Raw genomic sequence first — 16,331 nt, 5'->3', positions numbered from 1 at the left:
AAAAGATCAAATCCCGGGTAAGAACGGAAACTTGATCCAAATAATATATGCTATCATAAAATATATAGAAAATGAAACAGAATACTGCACTTGCGATTTCCACTTTCACAGAAAACTAATCGTAAGGATCAATTCAAAATGGGAAAAGGTAAGAGCGAAATTGATCCAAATTAAATTATGCAAATAAATAAATGAAAATGAAAAGAATACTGCATTGCGAATCCACTTTCAGTTGCATTTTATCATACAAAATAAAAGGTTCGTGCCGAGCGCAATCACGCTCTCGGTAACGAACGCACAGGGCAAAAATATAATGAAAAAAGTACTTACATTTTTCAATTACACACTTTCGCCCAAATACATGACTCGGCGCGAGCGTCGGCACCGAGACATAATTCAAGGGTTCAATTCATGAAAAGAGAGGAAATCGCCGCATCTACGGCGATAGCTCCATGTTGGTTCATAATTAAGTAATGAAAATGAAAACAGTGTACTTACAGTTTCATTTTCAAGTCAAACAAACCATTAGTAGAAAACACAATATAAACAAAGCATACGACGATGAAGCGGGCAGAGAGCGATGACGAACACGTCCTTCACAAACCCGCGGCCGAAAGCAAATTAAAAGTGATTCTTCACCTCTCGGGCGCGCGGGCGCGCACACGATCGGAACAAGCAGTTAACTACGTTCTCCCCTTGTTCGAAGCTTACGACCGTCCAGCTGCTGCCGCTAGTTACCTTCCTATTGTTAAAGGACCGAGGGTTTGTATTACGTATCGGGAACAAATATATAATTACTTAAATTTTAGTCAAAATCGAGTTACTTCTTCAATAACGAATATTTTCAAATTAATCATCATAAATATGTAAAATATTGATGTTTTACTATTTAATTAAATAATTATCTAGTGCACGCTTCATCGTCGTCTTCTACTGAAACAGTAGTTTCCTTAAAAACATTGTGGCCAGTGACAGTGTTCTGATTGTTGTGATGAAAGTGCCCCAGCGTCTATGGGTACAAGTGGTGTGCGGATTTATTACAGGAAATGTTATTGTTATAATACAATTAAGTTTGTTCATACTTACCTGGCAGATATATATACGTATAGCTGTATTTTCTGACGTCCGACAGAATTTCAAAACTCGCGGCACACGTAGTGGGCGGCCAGGTGGTAGTACCCATTCCCGCCGCTGGGAGGCGGATATCAGGAACCATTCCCATTTTCTATTCATATTTTATTCATGACCCTTGTCTCCTGAGGGGAGGAGGGTGGGCACTCTAATTATATATATCTGCCAAGGTAAGTATGAACCAAACTTAATTGTATTATAACAATCAACTTTTGTTCATGAAACTTACCTGTCAGATATATATATAGCTGAATCCCACCTTCGGATGGTGGGTAGAGACAGAATAGGATTTTAGGAAAAACTTAAATTAAGTAAAAGATTTACTTCTTGGTTCCTTACCTGATAGCAAAGTAGACTGTGATTACTGTCACTTAAGCCTGCTTCTGCTTTTATCAGAGTTGCCAGCCAGGTGTAGACCTGTAGTGCTGGTGCACTCTGGATGCTCTGTCAACGGGGACGTGACCTCAATGTGACAAGACCATCTAGCCAAACATATGGTAGTAACACAGCAACCGACCACCACCTGACCAACTAACCAAAAAACCCCTGACAATTAAACTAAAGAATGGGAGATTTCCACAGAAGATCTCACCATCAACCAAAAACACAATAAAAAACTAACCTAAACTAAGCTAAGGGATAGGGAGAGAGCTACCTTCAGCCCCCAAAACTGTGTCTGCCGAAATGTAAGGCCCCAAAGAACTACAGTTCTCGTAAATCGTTTCTCACTCCCGGAGGTAATGTGAGGCGAATACGGAATTGCTCCTCCAAAAGGTGCTATCAAGGATATCTTTGATAGACATATCCTTTGGAAGGCAAGAGAAGTAGCTACGGCTCTGACTTCGTGAGCTTTCACTTTAAAGAGGCTCAAATCAGTCTTCTGGCAAGATGAATGAGCCTCTTTAATGACGTCCCTCAAGAAGAAAGCCACAGCATTCTTCGACAACGGCAAATCTGGTCTCTTCACCGAGCACCAGAGATTACCTGAGGGACCTCTAATCTCTTTAGTTCTATTAACATAGAACTTGAGAGCCCTGACAGGGCACAGGGCTCTCTCTGGTTCTTGACCCACGAGACCCGACATACCTTTGATTTCAAAGCTCCTCGGCCAAGGATTAGACGGGTTCTCGTTTTTTGCCAAGAAAGCGGGCTCAACGAGCAGACAGCGTTGTCCCCCCCCGTTGAAGCCCACTAGGCCTACTGAACGCTGGATTTCACTAACTCTCTTCGCCGTCGCCAGAGAAGCTAGGAAAAGCGCTTTCCTCGTCAAGTCCCTTAGAGAAGCTTCGTGGAGAGGCTCAAAGGGACTTAGCATTAGATGTTTCAAAACCACATCGAGATTCCATGAGGGTGGTCTTGCCTGTGGAATCTTGGAGGTTTCGAACGACCTTAAGAGATCGTGTAGATCCTTATTGTCGGAGAGGTCCAGTCCTCTGTGGCGAAAAACGGCAGACAACATACTCCTATAACCTTTAATTGTAGGAACTGCCAATTTCTGCACATTTCTTAAATAGAGCAAGAAATCTGCTATCTGGTTCACATAGGTCGTGGAAGAGGAAATTCCTTCCTTTTTGCACCATGCCCTGAAGGAGGCCCACTTAGACTGGTAGACAGCTCTTGAAGAGGCTCTTCGAGCATTAGCGATTGCTCTCGCAGCTGCCTTTGAAAAGCCTCTCGCTCTGGCCAACTTTTCGATAGTCTGAACGCAGTCAGAGCCCAGAGCGGAGAGGTTTTGGTGATACCTTTTGAAGTGAGGCTGTCTGAGTAGATCTCTCCTCCAGGGCAACGTTCTTGGGGAAGTCCACAAGGAAATCATGACCTCTGTGAACCACTCTCTTGCTGGCCACATCGGGGCAATCAGAGTCAACCTTGTCCCTTCTGAAGCTGCGAACTTCTCATGACCTCCCCCATGATCTTGAATGGGGGAAAGGGGGCGTAAAGATCTAGGTCTGTCCAGTTCCAGAGCAACGCGTCCACCGCAATTGCCCCTGGATCCAGAACCGGGAGCAATACAGAGGAAGCCTCTTCGTCCTCGACGTAGCGAAAAGGTCGACTAGAGGACGTCCCCACAATCTCCATAATTGTTGACAGACTTCCTGGTGCAAGGTCCATTCTGTTGGCAGAATCTGATTTCGACGACTGAGAAGGTCCGCCCTGACATTCTGAACCCCTGCCACGAATCTCGTCAGGATCTTGATGTGCCTTGCGTCTGCCCATAGCAGAAGGAGAAAAAGGGATCTGGAGTGAGTTCCTCCCTGATTCTTTAGATATGCAAGGGCTGTGGTACTGTCTGAGTTGACTTGAACGACCTTGCCTGACAGTTTGTCTTCGAAGAACTGCAGCGACAGGAATATCGCTACCAGTTCCTTTACATTGATGTGCCAGGCTACTGTTCCCCTCTCCAGGAGCCTGACACTTCCTCCCCCCCTAGTGTTGCTCCCCAACCGGAAATGGAAGCGTCTGAGAACAACACTAGGTCGGGGCTCAGAAGATTTAGGGAGAAGCCCTCTCGCAACTTCTGAGGGTCGAGCCACCATCTTAAGTGGTCTTTTACTTTGTTTGAGATCCTTAGGATCGCATTCAGGTCCTCCTTCGACTTCCATTCTTCCGCAAGGAAAAATTGAAGAGGCCTGAGGTGCAGTCTTACCCAGCGAGACAAACTTTGCCGAGGGAAATGGTGCCCAGCTGACTCATCCACTCCCTCGCCGAACAAGCTTCTCTCCCTAGGAAGGCTGCGACTTTCTCTAAACCCAGCGCTGACGTTCCTGGGATGGAAACGCCCGAAAAGCCACTGAATCATCTGAATCCCCAGATACACGATGGACTGTGTCGGGGTCAGATGCGACTTTTCGGAGTTGACCACCGACCAGAGATTTTGCTAGGGCTAACGCAACTGAAGGTCCTTCAGACATTTCGTCTCGACGACGCTCTGATCAGCCAATCGTCGAGTAGAGGGATATCCTGATCCCTGAAGAATGGAGCCACTTCGCTACATTCCTCATTATCATTGTAAAAACCATCGGGCCGTGCTGAGACCGAAACAAAGGGCTCTGAATTGCCAAACCCTGTTGTCTAAGACGAATCTCAGGTACTTCCTTGAAAGCGGTGGACGGGGACATGAAAGTACGCGTCCTGCAGGTCCAGAGACACCATCAGTCGCCAGGTCTCAAGGCTCCTAGCACCGACTGAGGCGTCTCATTTTGAACTTGTTCTTCTCACAAAAAGATTGATTAGATTAGATTAGATTATAAAGTTTTTGGCACATAGCCAAGCGCCGGAGCCGAGGGGCCATTCAGCGCATATATATCTTAAGAATAAAAAAAATTGCTATCACACAAAGAAACATACACACAACCGATCTAACATACAAATCATTCATTCATAAAAACCAAACAAGAAACCTAAAACACAAATTAAAAGATAATTAACAATTCGTAAAAAAGACCAATATTTTTTAAAAATGTAATAATTGCTCTGCCTTAGCACCTTCACCTAAAATATCGGCAATGTGTCTTATTTGCCAGCAAACAAGCTCTACGTTTGTTTTAAAACAAAATGAGGCACTCCACCAAAATATGCACCACAGTCAAATCCACATACAGGTGGAACAGCGAGGAACCTGCCTATCCGCTCCACTCATCATTAGATACCCATGAGTATATTTAGTGTGGCCAATACGTAATCTAGCTAAAACTATCTCAGACCTTCTATCCATCCGGCTATGAGGCCAAGGATGAACAGAAGCCTAATCGACTTTAATTTAAGATTATTATCTAAAGTAGACCGTGGGCCTGCCACTGGTCTCTTACAATAAAATCGAATGGTAGTTTTAAAATCGGAAACAGGGACGCCCATGTTGGAAATGTGCCTAAGCCTAGTTGCAGCCTTAGCAGCAGCGTCGGCTCGCTCATTCCCAACAATTCCAACATGGGACGGAGCCCAACAAAACCTAACAGAAAAAACCTCTTCTATTAATTAATAAAAGATAAAACCAATCTTGTACTTCTTGCACTAAACGGGTTGCAAGAGACTAGGCTTTTAAGAGAAGATAAAACACTCAAAGAGTCGGTAAAAATAGTAAAAACCTTGTTAGTATAAGAACTATAAAAAATATACTTAAGAGCAGTCAAAACTGCCAGCAGTTCAGCTGTAAAAACAGAGGAATTAGATGGAAGCTTCTTTTTAATAATATTATCACTAGTCACTACAGAGCAACCAACACCATCAGAACCCTTCGAACCATCAGTATATATATGTGAGAATCACCATGTTCAAAAGCATGGTCCAAAAAACTTGCCCTCAAACTGATCACCAGAGCTGATACTCCTGCTGTCCCTAATTGGGCAGATTTCTAAGAGTGGCCTATTCCAAGGAGGAAATTTTGAGGGGGGCGAAATTTCAGCTACTGCAGGGGGTAGTAATCCCACCTCCCTGGCAGAGCTTGCTAGTCGAACTTCAAGCGGCTTTGGTAGTCTAGGTCTATTTGGGGCTCTATCAGTTGGTTCTCTAACATACTTATAATTAGGGTTCAGCTTTGATGTAAGTACTCTTGATATGACTCTCAAGCCTAATTCCTCCCTACGGATAAATAGTGGGGAAAACCTGACTCAACATATAGGCTCTCTACTGGAGAAGTTCTATAGGATCCCGTACAAATACGTAAAGCCAAATTATGGACAACATCTAACTTTCTGCAGTGTTGTCTTGCATGCACAACCATAAATTTGACAACCATAATCAATTTTGCTTAGGCATAAAATCTGGTACATCCTCAAAAGGGTGATTCGATCTGCCCCCCAATTAAAATTAGAAACAACTTTTAGAATATTAAGACGAAGCTTCACGTTACATACAACTTCATTAACATGTTGAGCAAAAGTTAATTTCTTATCAAATGTAATACCTAGATACTTAATGCTATCTTCATAAGGTAAAATCGAATCATTTAAAAACAGCGTAGGAATCTCTTCCACTCTTCTTAATCGGCAAAATCGTATAGCTTTGTTTTTTCTGGTGAAAATTTGAAACCTTTAGCACTGGCCCATAATGTTGAGCATTAATAGCAGTCTGGATCTTTTGACAAGCTTCGACAGCTGTAGACTTGCTACAGATTATTGCATAATCATCAGCAAAGGCCAGACCATGCACCCCGACAGGAACTTGTTCTAATCGGCCGTTGACAGCTACATTAAAGAGTTGTTGGACTAAGGACGCTTCCTGAGGTAACCCTTATTCTTCTGAGGGTAAGCAGAGGAAATGTAAGACCCCACTCTTACTTTCAGGTAACGTTCTGATAAAAAATCTTCAGACAATAGAACAAATTACCCACAACACCCCACTCTACAAGTTGCATAAGGATACCCCCTCGCCAGGTAGTGTCGTAGGCTTTTCTAAGTCAAAAAACACTGCAACAGTCTGGTTTTGCACAGCAAAAGCATTCTGTATCTCCCGAGTAAGGAACATCAAAGGGTCAGAAGTACTTCTATTTTTTCCTAAAGCCAAACTGCCGATTAGATAAAAGATTCTTTGAATCCAAATCCACACACAAGTCGAGCATTGACCATCCTCTCATAAATCTTGCTAACACAACTGGTTAGAGCCAATTGGCTATAGTTCTTAGGAAGAAGGAATCTTTAAAAGGTTTTAAAACAGGTACAATAATCGATATCTTCCAAGACTCTGGTGAAGTTCCTGAAAGATAAAAACTGTTTTTAAAATGTCTAAAAGAAATTGTTTTGTACTTCTAGGCAAATTAAAAAATCATTGAGTACAGTATATCATCTTCCCCAGGAGATGTTGGGAAGATAACGAGATTGCTTGATCTAATTCTTTCATGGTGAAAGGAAGATTATATGACTCTGAATTTGAACTAACAGCAGGAACAACCGTGGTACCGTCCCTAATATTCCTGAATGCAGTAGAGTAATGTAGGGCACTAGATATATTGGAGAAATGCCTACCAAAGGTTTCTGCAAACTTCTCCAGAATCAGATATGAGTAAGCCATCAATTTTCAATACAGGCAAGGGAGGTGGAGAAAATTTTCCCTTGCAGCTTTCGGATTCTGTTCCAGACTAATGACATAGGGGAATCATATTTTAACTCACTTATATATCTGATAAACGATTCCCTCTTTGCCTGCTTAAATGTTTTCTTTTGCTTAGCAAGAGCTCTTTTATAGATAATTTTATTGACCAAGCAAAGGATATCTACGATATCTCTTGTAGCAAGTTCTTGTTATCTTTCGGCTCAAGGCACATGAATCGCTCCACCAAGGTACTAGAGGACGACGAGGTTTACCAGAAGTTCGAGGAATAGACAGCATGGCACCACACAGCAATATATTGATTAAATACTCATAAGCAGATGTTGGGCTCTGAAAATCAGTTATCTCTTTATCAACTTCAGTAGATTTTTTGTGTTTTAATAATCCCAGTCAGCCTCCCCTACCTTCCATTTGGTAAACATGGAGATGGAATATTTTTCATAAACTTTAAGTGAATGGGCCAATGATCACTGCCATGATCATTTCTTGGTCTACTTACCCACTGGAAATCTAACCTCAAAGACGAAGAGCAGATAGTGAGGTCAATGGCGAATGAATCAGAATTATGAAAAACATCATGTCTTGTAGGGGAACCATCATTCATTAAAGTGATGTCATTTAAGTCAAGCAGTTTCTTCTATTATTAACCCCACCGGTCGCAGTTTGGCTCTAACCAGAGGGTGTGCTTGGCATTAAAATCCCCCACCCCATCAAGAATGAAAGGTTTAGGAAGCTGGTCTATTAACGTCTGTAGATCGGTTAATTCTAGCTGACGAGGATTACCCTGCGCATCCTGCAATCTATTTTCCAATGATGGATCAAGGTAGAGAGAACAAATTGTGATCCATTTATAGTTGAAAATTTGAACTGCACATGCCTGCAACACAGTGTTCAATTGAACAACTCTGTGATTAACAGACTTACGGACTATGATGCCTGTGCCCTCCCTGAGCACGTACACCATATCAGGGGTGGAGACCTATGAAATGAATAATTAAAACCCACGTTGGGAGTGTGCTCTCCCACCCTTTGTCTCTGTAGGACATCGCAGATAGATTATGTTCCTTAAACAGAACCCGAACTTGCTCTCTATTTGGTATAAAGCCACGGATGTTCCATTGCATGAGAGCCATTATTTAGAAGATGGGATCTTAAAATTTTCTACCAATTTAGGAATCTGAGTCCTGGTGAGAGAGATCTTATCAGTTTTACCAGAACTACTTGATCTAGATCTGGGTGATATAGATCTTTTAGATGATGGGCCTTCACTTGCCCTTTCAGTTTTGTTTTTATTTTTCCTATGATGGCCGACTGACCGAGAATGAGGCGAAGAGGGAGAAAGGGCCCTCTTCTGACGAATAAAGACGGGGCCTCTATCTCCTCACAGTCATCTCCACGGTGCACTGTTAATGACAGGATCAGGTGAGGGCTCAATGTCAGGCAATGTCCCTGTCAGAGAGAAGTCGTCAACAGTTTGAGATCTGGCTTGAACCCTTGAACCAACAGGGTCCCCTGGCTTGACCAGAGTCTCTACAACATGAGGAGCCCGCCAGAGGGGCCATGAGAAGCCCCACTAGGAGGGCCGTGGGGAGCCCCACCAAGAGGGGCTTGGGAAACCCCACCAGGGGGGCACGGGGAGACCCCACCAGAGAGGCATGGGAAACCCCATTAGGGGACCCCGGGGAGCACCACCTGAATGGCACCAGAAGTAGCAATATCCAGCTGTGTGCCTTCAAGGCATCTGAATAAGTTTCCTTCCCAATAGCTTCTTGGCCTGTCCCACACTGATGTGTTCAGCAATAGATTTAAGTAATGCCTCCTGTTCTTTTTTAAATTCACTGCATTTCTTATCTCGGGCTCGATGTTCACCCTTACAGTTCACACAAATTACCGGTTCATCGAACATTCCTCGTGCTCAGGCTTGCCACACGATTCACAAAGTTTTATTTCTGGTGCAAACATTTGAGGAGTGTCCAAGCCAAAACATTTAAAACACTGGAGCACTCTCGGTCTATAAGGACGAACTTTCATAATTTCATTGTCAAGAACAATTTCAGATGGCAAAAAAGGACTTACAAAATTGTTAAAATAATCATAGAGAGCGGGGCACCTTGAAAACCTTCCAAACCACGTCTGGACACATCTCCAAAATTTCCTCTTCGTCCATTTCATGTAAACTCTTCATTGAAGATGACACCCTTTGCGTAACTAAAAGTATAGTGTGGTTTTACCTCTTTTATCATACCTTCGGGATCAAGCTTTAAATTTAGGAGCATTGCTGATTGAACATTGGTCTTGGCATGAACTAAAAAAACTATTACGCCCAAAGCGAGTTACTTCTGGGCTCCCAACATTGCCGATCTTCTGGCTTACCAACCTTTTCACCTTGAAGAGGTTGCCTTCTCTCACCATGTGTTGAAATAATCAAACCACTTAGCTGGGTCTGGTAATCTGGGGGTTTTACTTATTTTATTCGAATCTTTAGTTTCAGTTGGTGGTCTATATATCTCAAGATACCTAGGGACCTCTTCTGCCTCTACAAGTCCAACACTCATAGAGTCTGACCTAAACTCTCTGTAGGCTCTGTGAGCTTCCGATTCATTGTTGAAAAATATCCAAAATTCAAAACAACCGTAATTTTTTTCCAAGTCTATTCCGTAATTCTTTTACGTTCCCAAATTTACAAAATTCATTGAATAAGGTTTCATAATTCCAGTCTAAAGGGGACTGGTTTTTATATACAAAATGTTGTAACAAGGAGCTCATTAGAAAAAGGCTCCAAAGTCACATGGAAGAATTACCAAAATTTTCCTTGTCCTTATCCTTGCCCAAGTCGTCAACAGAAGGTTTTAGTGTGTCCATAAGACGTAGAATTGATGATTCGTCCAGGTAGTCCCCCACCCACCATGGAGCCACATTTAGAGGACAGTGTTATCCCATACAGGGCTGCCTAGGGGTTACCACCCAGATATACACCCCACCCTCAGTGCTTAAGGCGTCATGATGTCCGTCGAGATCAGACCCAGACTAAGAGAAGGGTTTGACATCTAAACTTTTCCTTTTCCTCGCTCGACCACGTAGGTACTCGAGTTCTACGGGTGAGGTGGCATGCCAACCATCCTCACCCTCCACCAAATCCAATGAATAAGTCCAAATCATGTCCAAAATCAATCCAAAAGTCATCAACATAAAATCTGTACCTTATAGGGGGAGGAAGCAGAAGGATGAAAAGTTTTAGTGAAAGGAAAAGAGCTGACTTATTTAGTTGGATCAACAGCTGGGCACCAAGGCCCAGCGAGAAAGTAGTTCCCACCAGGCATCAGGGCCAGCTGCTGAACCCTAAGCCCCCCATCCTCGGCAAGGCTTCAGCATCTGGGGGGACAAAAAAGATTGAGCCTGCTCACATCCAGGACTGGGCGCCAACCCGACGACTGCTTCGGTACCAGGAAAATCCTGTTGTAGAAGCCCGGTGACCCCAGGGCCAAGAACTTGCTCCACCGCTCTTTTTTCAACCATCTGGTCTAAAAGATCGAAAAGGATACTTTTCTTCTCTCCCTGATAAGACGGAGAGAGGTCTCTGGGAGTTGATGTTAAAGGAGGAGGATGTAAAAAGGGGTTCTTGTACCCCTGCTCTAACGATCTTGAGAGTCCAAGGATCCGCCCCTCTCTGCCTCCATGCCTCCGCAAAGAACTTCAGCCTGGCCCCGACTGGCGTCTGAAGGACAAGATCTTCATTTGGTGGGGATTTCGGTTTAAATGAAGCTCTTCCTCTCGAAAAACCTCTCCCTCGAGGAGCTGCTCTCGAGGGGGGTGCCCCGCGAAAGGGTTTGACTTTCTTCGGGGGTTTACCGAATGAAGATGTGGAAGGAACTGCTGGGCGTCTTGAAGACTGTGCCAAGATGTCCTGGGTCGCCTTCTGCAAACTCGTTGCAAGATCCTTTACCATAGCCTGGGGGAAGAGATGGTCCGAAGAGGCGCAAAGAGCAATTCCGCTTTCTGAGCGGGAGAAATAAAACCGATTCGCGGTAAGAATTACATAAAAAGCTCTTTTCTTTAGGAGCCGTTCCAAAATGAGAAACCAGCTCTTCGAACCATCCCTGACGGCCTTGTCCATACACGACAAACACGCTGGGGACAGTCTCCCCCACCCCAGACTGAGAGAATCAGACTTCTAGACTGAAGGTCCAAAACTCCCAAGCACCAGTCTAAGAAATTAAAGACACTCAAAGTGCGCAGCAGTCCCCTTCAAGTGGTGGTCCGTCTCCACAGGAGTCCAGGACACCTTAGCAGACGATAAGAGGGACCTCCTCTGAGCGTCCACTAAACTGGAGAAGTCCCCAAGAGCGGACGAAGGAACCTTTACCCCCACGTCCTCCTTGGTTTCATACCAAATTCCTCCTTTCCCGGAGAGTCTAGAGGGAGGAAGGGCGAAAGTGGTCTTGCCCTGGTCCTTCCTTCGAGACATAAAATCTTGTAGCTTCTTGAAAGCCCTCTTGGTCGCCAAGCGACGTCTTCATTTCGACGAACTCAGGGGTCTAACAGACTTAGAGGACGAAAGTTGAGAGGGCGGAGACCTAGGGGCTGCCGGCTGAAACTTATCCCCGAAGAATGAACGTAACAGCCGCACAAGAACCTTATAGTCCGAGACAGCCGAAGCTACAGGAGGTTCTTCTTCGACTGAACTCCCTGGACTACTAAGTTCCCCTTCCTCCCTAAGAGGAACTGGAGAACGTCCATCCGGAGAGGGCGTACGTCCAGCAGTCTTAGGCCTGAACAAAGACTTCTGTTGATTGGAAGTCACCGCTTCAGGTACGGAATCGCCCTTACGACGATCCTTTGAAGGACGGACATCCTGCGAACGTAGCGCGTCCTTTTGAAGCAACGGGAACGGTCTTACCAGACACGTCCCTACGAGAGGAAGCGCGAGCTTCCTGACGAGAGGCGCCTGAAAAAGCGTTTCCTGCTTAGCCAAGCAAGCGTCCTCAAAAGCGTCCTGCCTCGTCCGAAAAGCGTCCTGCCGAGCGTCCTTCAAAAGGCTTCATGCTCGAAACGGGGAGCGTCCTGCCGGAGCAGCGCAAAGCGTTCCTGCTTCGAACGAACGGAGCGTCCGCTCCCAAAGGTTTGTGCGAAAGATCTTACTCGGAGAACGAGAACGGTGACGATCCGGAGGTGGAGAGAGAGACGAATGAGACGAGAGAGAATGAGACTGCTTCGTCCTCTTGACGGGCAGCCTAAACGTCCTTTCTCGCTTAGGCTCGACTGCTGCTGGGCGAGTCCTTGAGCCATGAGAGACGTAATCTGGTCCTGAAGGGACACAAGGATATCCTTCGTAGGGTGCGAAGGAGCAGAAGAAGGGGCAGGACTGACCCTGTGGCGAGAAGGCGAGGAGCGAGGGACGCCTCCTTCCTTCTAGCAGGTACAGCTACCTTGCATCCTCAGGTGAACACGCCTGTGTGCGCAAACCAACGTCCTGTCGGTTGAGACTCTACCTCTCTTCTGAGGAGGAAAAGCGTCATACACGTCCTCTGACGCAAAGTGGTGACATAGGACGTGAAGCGTCCTCAAAACGAAAAGTCCTTTTCAACGGACACGAGTCTCTCCGAGCGCTCCACCCCTTGCGCGGGGAGGACGCTTCGGAGGACGAAAAGCAATCCTTCAGGACGCGCGCTCGTGCGCGCTCCTTGGCAGCCTGGGACTTAGCAACAAGGCCTGCCGAAGGACGCCAGATCGGTGGGGAGCCCCTGTAACCCTCTTGCGGCTTTCGACATACCCACTCCCTGAGTCCTGGGAGTCCGATAGCGGTCTTAGGCCTAGAGGCATTATGGGGCCGATCTGACGCCCCCTCCACAACACTAGGGGGCACTATCACAAACTTTCACAGGGCCAGTTTCTAAGGCCAACACTTTCGATTCAAGAGCGCGAATAGACTCAAGAATCAGAGAAAGGGTGTTACCTTCTCCAGACACAGCAATAGGGCCCGAAGGCAACAAAACAGGATTAGGTTGAACAAAATCTACCGGTATTAGAGGAGGAGAAATGTTACATTCCTTACCTTTAGTAGAACTGCTCTTGGAGGAAGACCTCCTGACTCTATCGCGCTCCAATTTACGTCGATAGGTCTCGTACATCTTCCATTTATCATCTGACAAATCCTTGCATTCATTGCACCGATCATCAACCAAGCAAACATGCCCCCTGCATTCCATACAAACTGTGTGAGGATCAACTGAAGGTTTAAGAAGCCTCACCTTACATTCACTCCTACACACACTCTGAAACTCCCCTGTACTGATCCCGACATCATGTACACAGAAAAGCCAATCCAAAATCAAAAACCAATCCACTATTACGTGTGGCAATCCAACAATCCAGAAGTCGATACCAAAAGTCAATCCAGATAATTTAAAGCGAGATAAATCAAAAATCCTAGACGGAGGTACTGCAAACAGTTGTTTCCAGCACCGGCGACATATGAATAGAAAATGGGAATGGTTCCTGATATCCGCCTCCCAGCGCGGGAATGGGTACTACCACCTGGCTGCCACTACGTGTGCCGCGAGTTTTGAAATTCTGTCGGACGTCAGAAAATACAGCTATATATATATCTGACAGGTAAGTTTCATGAACAAAATGGGAAGTTTGTTGACACAAGCGACTCCACAAACATCGAGATGGCGTCAATCTTCTAAGATATTTAAGCGTAGGTAAAAATTTCGAAAGCGTTTGGTGAAATTTGCACTGCGTTGGCCACCCTTTTCACTACCCTCTGTTTAAAGCTTTAAATTTGGCCTTAATTTCTAACTTTGGAGAAAATACTTACTTCGAAAGGAGAGTAGAGGTCTTTAGCTGCGTCTCTCACCAACAAGAAGTCTCGACTGATGCCCATCTCCGGTGTCAGGACGCGTTATACCCGAGTACTTTTTTGGAGGGTTGCATGCTGTGACCGTCGATGTGTTGGGCCAGTCCATGTGGTAGTTTACCGTACCAATTGACAACACTGATAAACAATTGAAGAGTGCAAAATGCCACAAAGAATGCAATGGTCCCCTTAGATACCTAAGTACTGGTTAGAGGTCGGGTGTACGATTGTTGTGATGAAAGCGCCCCAGCGTCTACGGGTACAAGTGGCGTGCAGATTTAGGTAGGTAGCACAGGAAATGGGAAGTTTGTTGACACAGGCAACTCCGCAAACATCAAGATGGCGTCAATCTTCCAAACTTTTTGATTCGTAAGTAAAAATTTCGAAAGCGTTTTGGGGTAGTGTGCACTGCGCTGGCCACACTTTTCATTAGTACTCTCTGTTTAAATCTTAAAATATGGCCTTAATTTCTAACTTTGGAGAAAATACCTACTTTCTTCAAAAGAAGAGTAGAGGTCCTGAGCTCCTGCTAGTATCACCACCAAAAACTTATGACTGATGACCATCTCCGGTGTCAGGACGTGTTAAAGAACTTTTTCGGATGGTAGCCAAAATCGCACTAGGTAGTCAGTGAGTTGGCCAGTCCACTCGGTTGTTTACCCTAGGTAGTACTAAACAAAATGTAGAAGGGGTTCAACTGCAATTAGGTAGATAGCAGTACCTTAATACTGGTTTAAGGCTACAAACCTAGGTAGCTAGGCTAGGTACCCTCAGCTGGCCCTTAAGTTAATTCGACCAGGGTAGATTACCTAACCTAACACGAGGTAGGCCTCGGCTAAGGCTGATGTCGATGCATACCTTTACAATTTTCACACGGCAGAAATGAACAAAACGTACTTACTTCATCTAAGAACTTAGTGACGTCGTAGACCTTATCGTGAATAACCATGTAACATGATTCGGCGGTGTTGTGCTGCGAAACCTCTGCCAGGGTAAACACTCGTGCTGAGGGCTTCCTGGTCTCATTTGATGGCGCTTCATTCTCAGGATTCGCCATCTTTTACTCTGTAATTACGTTAAATTTTAGTCACTTTGTCCTACAGCAACACCTCCCGATCTGGAAATTCGCCTTGAAGTCCGATCTCATATATGTTCCAAAACACGACGCTATCTGTACTGATAATAACACGGATCAGCTGTGAAAGACGATTTCATTATTGAAGGCAGACGTACCGGACACCCGCCTTCGTACAATCAAACGAACACTTATTTGGCGACGGTTCCTTTTCTTAAAAATGGCATAAAACTGACTTCATAACATTATAACACTTCTTAATAAGTATTTACGTCTTTAAATTACGTTAGCACTTCATAACCGCAATACACCGAGTATTTTAACAAAATACTATTATGGAAAACACGTATAATAATTATCGTACGTCCAGAGGGTTGACGGCATCTGCAGTGGCATAGTCGTTGGGGAAGAATTATCACATAGTCATGCTTACTATTTAATCAGCGTACAAGGTCGCTATCACAATATAAAATATGATAAAAACACTTGAACATTTCTTCATATTGCTCTTTGTTCCTCAGTAATTCCACCTTGAGAGTAATACAAAGTTTTAAATTTCCACAGGGAATTTCTTTTCAAACAGAAAGAGCATTCATTCGAAACGCATTCGTCTCGTTAATTACATATTTCCTACGTCTTACTCGACCCCAGCGAATGCACAGTCATTCTAGAATGTTCTGAATAAAATTAAAAATTTGTGACAAAAGCTGCACCTTAATGGAAAATAAAATACTGGATATTGACATATATGAAAACAATAGCTGTTGCTTAATTCGAATTTGCTCTTTATAAATTTATCTTTTTACTGCCAAACTACTACCTTATAATGAGACTTTCTCTCAACATAATGTGAAAAAAATGTCAAAACTAGTCTCATCACTCACCACATGGGCGTTGCCTGGCCGGTGGGACGTGGAGACCCTCGGGCGAATTGACGACCGTCCCCCTGTCCTCCCCACTTACTGTTTCAATTTATTCCTTTTTTTCCTCGGGTTCACTTCGCCGAAGGAACTGCAAGCCCCCCACAATCAACTCGGTATATATACTATATTCATAATCAAGGTATACAGAATGGGTCAGGTAGAGTCATTTGTGGGGGGTTGCGGCTTATCCCCCCCAAAAGAGCCGCACCTCCTGGAGGGCAGGTCAGGACGAGAAGTCACTCAGTTCCCGTTTCATTCATATGTAGATCACAGCAGGTCACTTCAGTCATCTCTGCAG

General features: G+C 44.7%; 1 protein-coding gene across 1 annotated transcript in view; it reads right to left on the bottom strand.

Moving 5' to 3' along the window:
- LOC135207267 (cytochrome b5-like) overlaps positions 1 to 15,271 on the bottom strand; it is a 76,851-nt gene extending 61,580 nt beyond the window's left edge. Inside the window, exon 1 of the mRNA XM_064238922.1 lies at positions 14,937 to 15,271. Coding sequence (XP_064094992.1) covers positions 14,937 to 15,092 — 156 coding nt within the window. The 5' untranslated portion in view covers positions 15,093 to 15,271. The remainder of the gene's footprint in view (positions 1 to 14,936) is intronic.
- Positions 15,272 to 16,331: the final 1,060 nt, after the last annotated feature.

Source organism: Macrobrachium nipponense, chromosome 32 (genome assembly GCF_015104395.2).
Source record: "Macrobrachium nipponense isolate FS-2020 chromosome 32, ASM1510439v2, whole genome shotgun sequence".
Classification (NCBI taxonomy): Eukaryota; Metazoa; Arthropoda; class Malacostraca; order Decapoda; family Palaemonidae; genus Macrobrachium; species Macrobrachium nipponense.
This window is presented reverse-complemented; position numbering and strand designations above follow the sequence as displayed.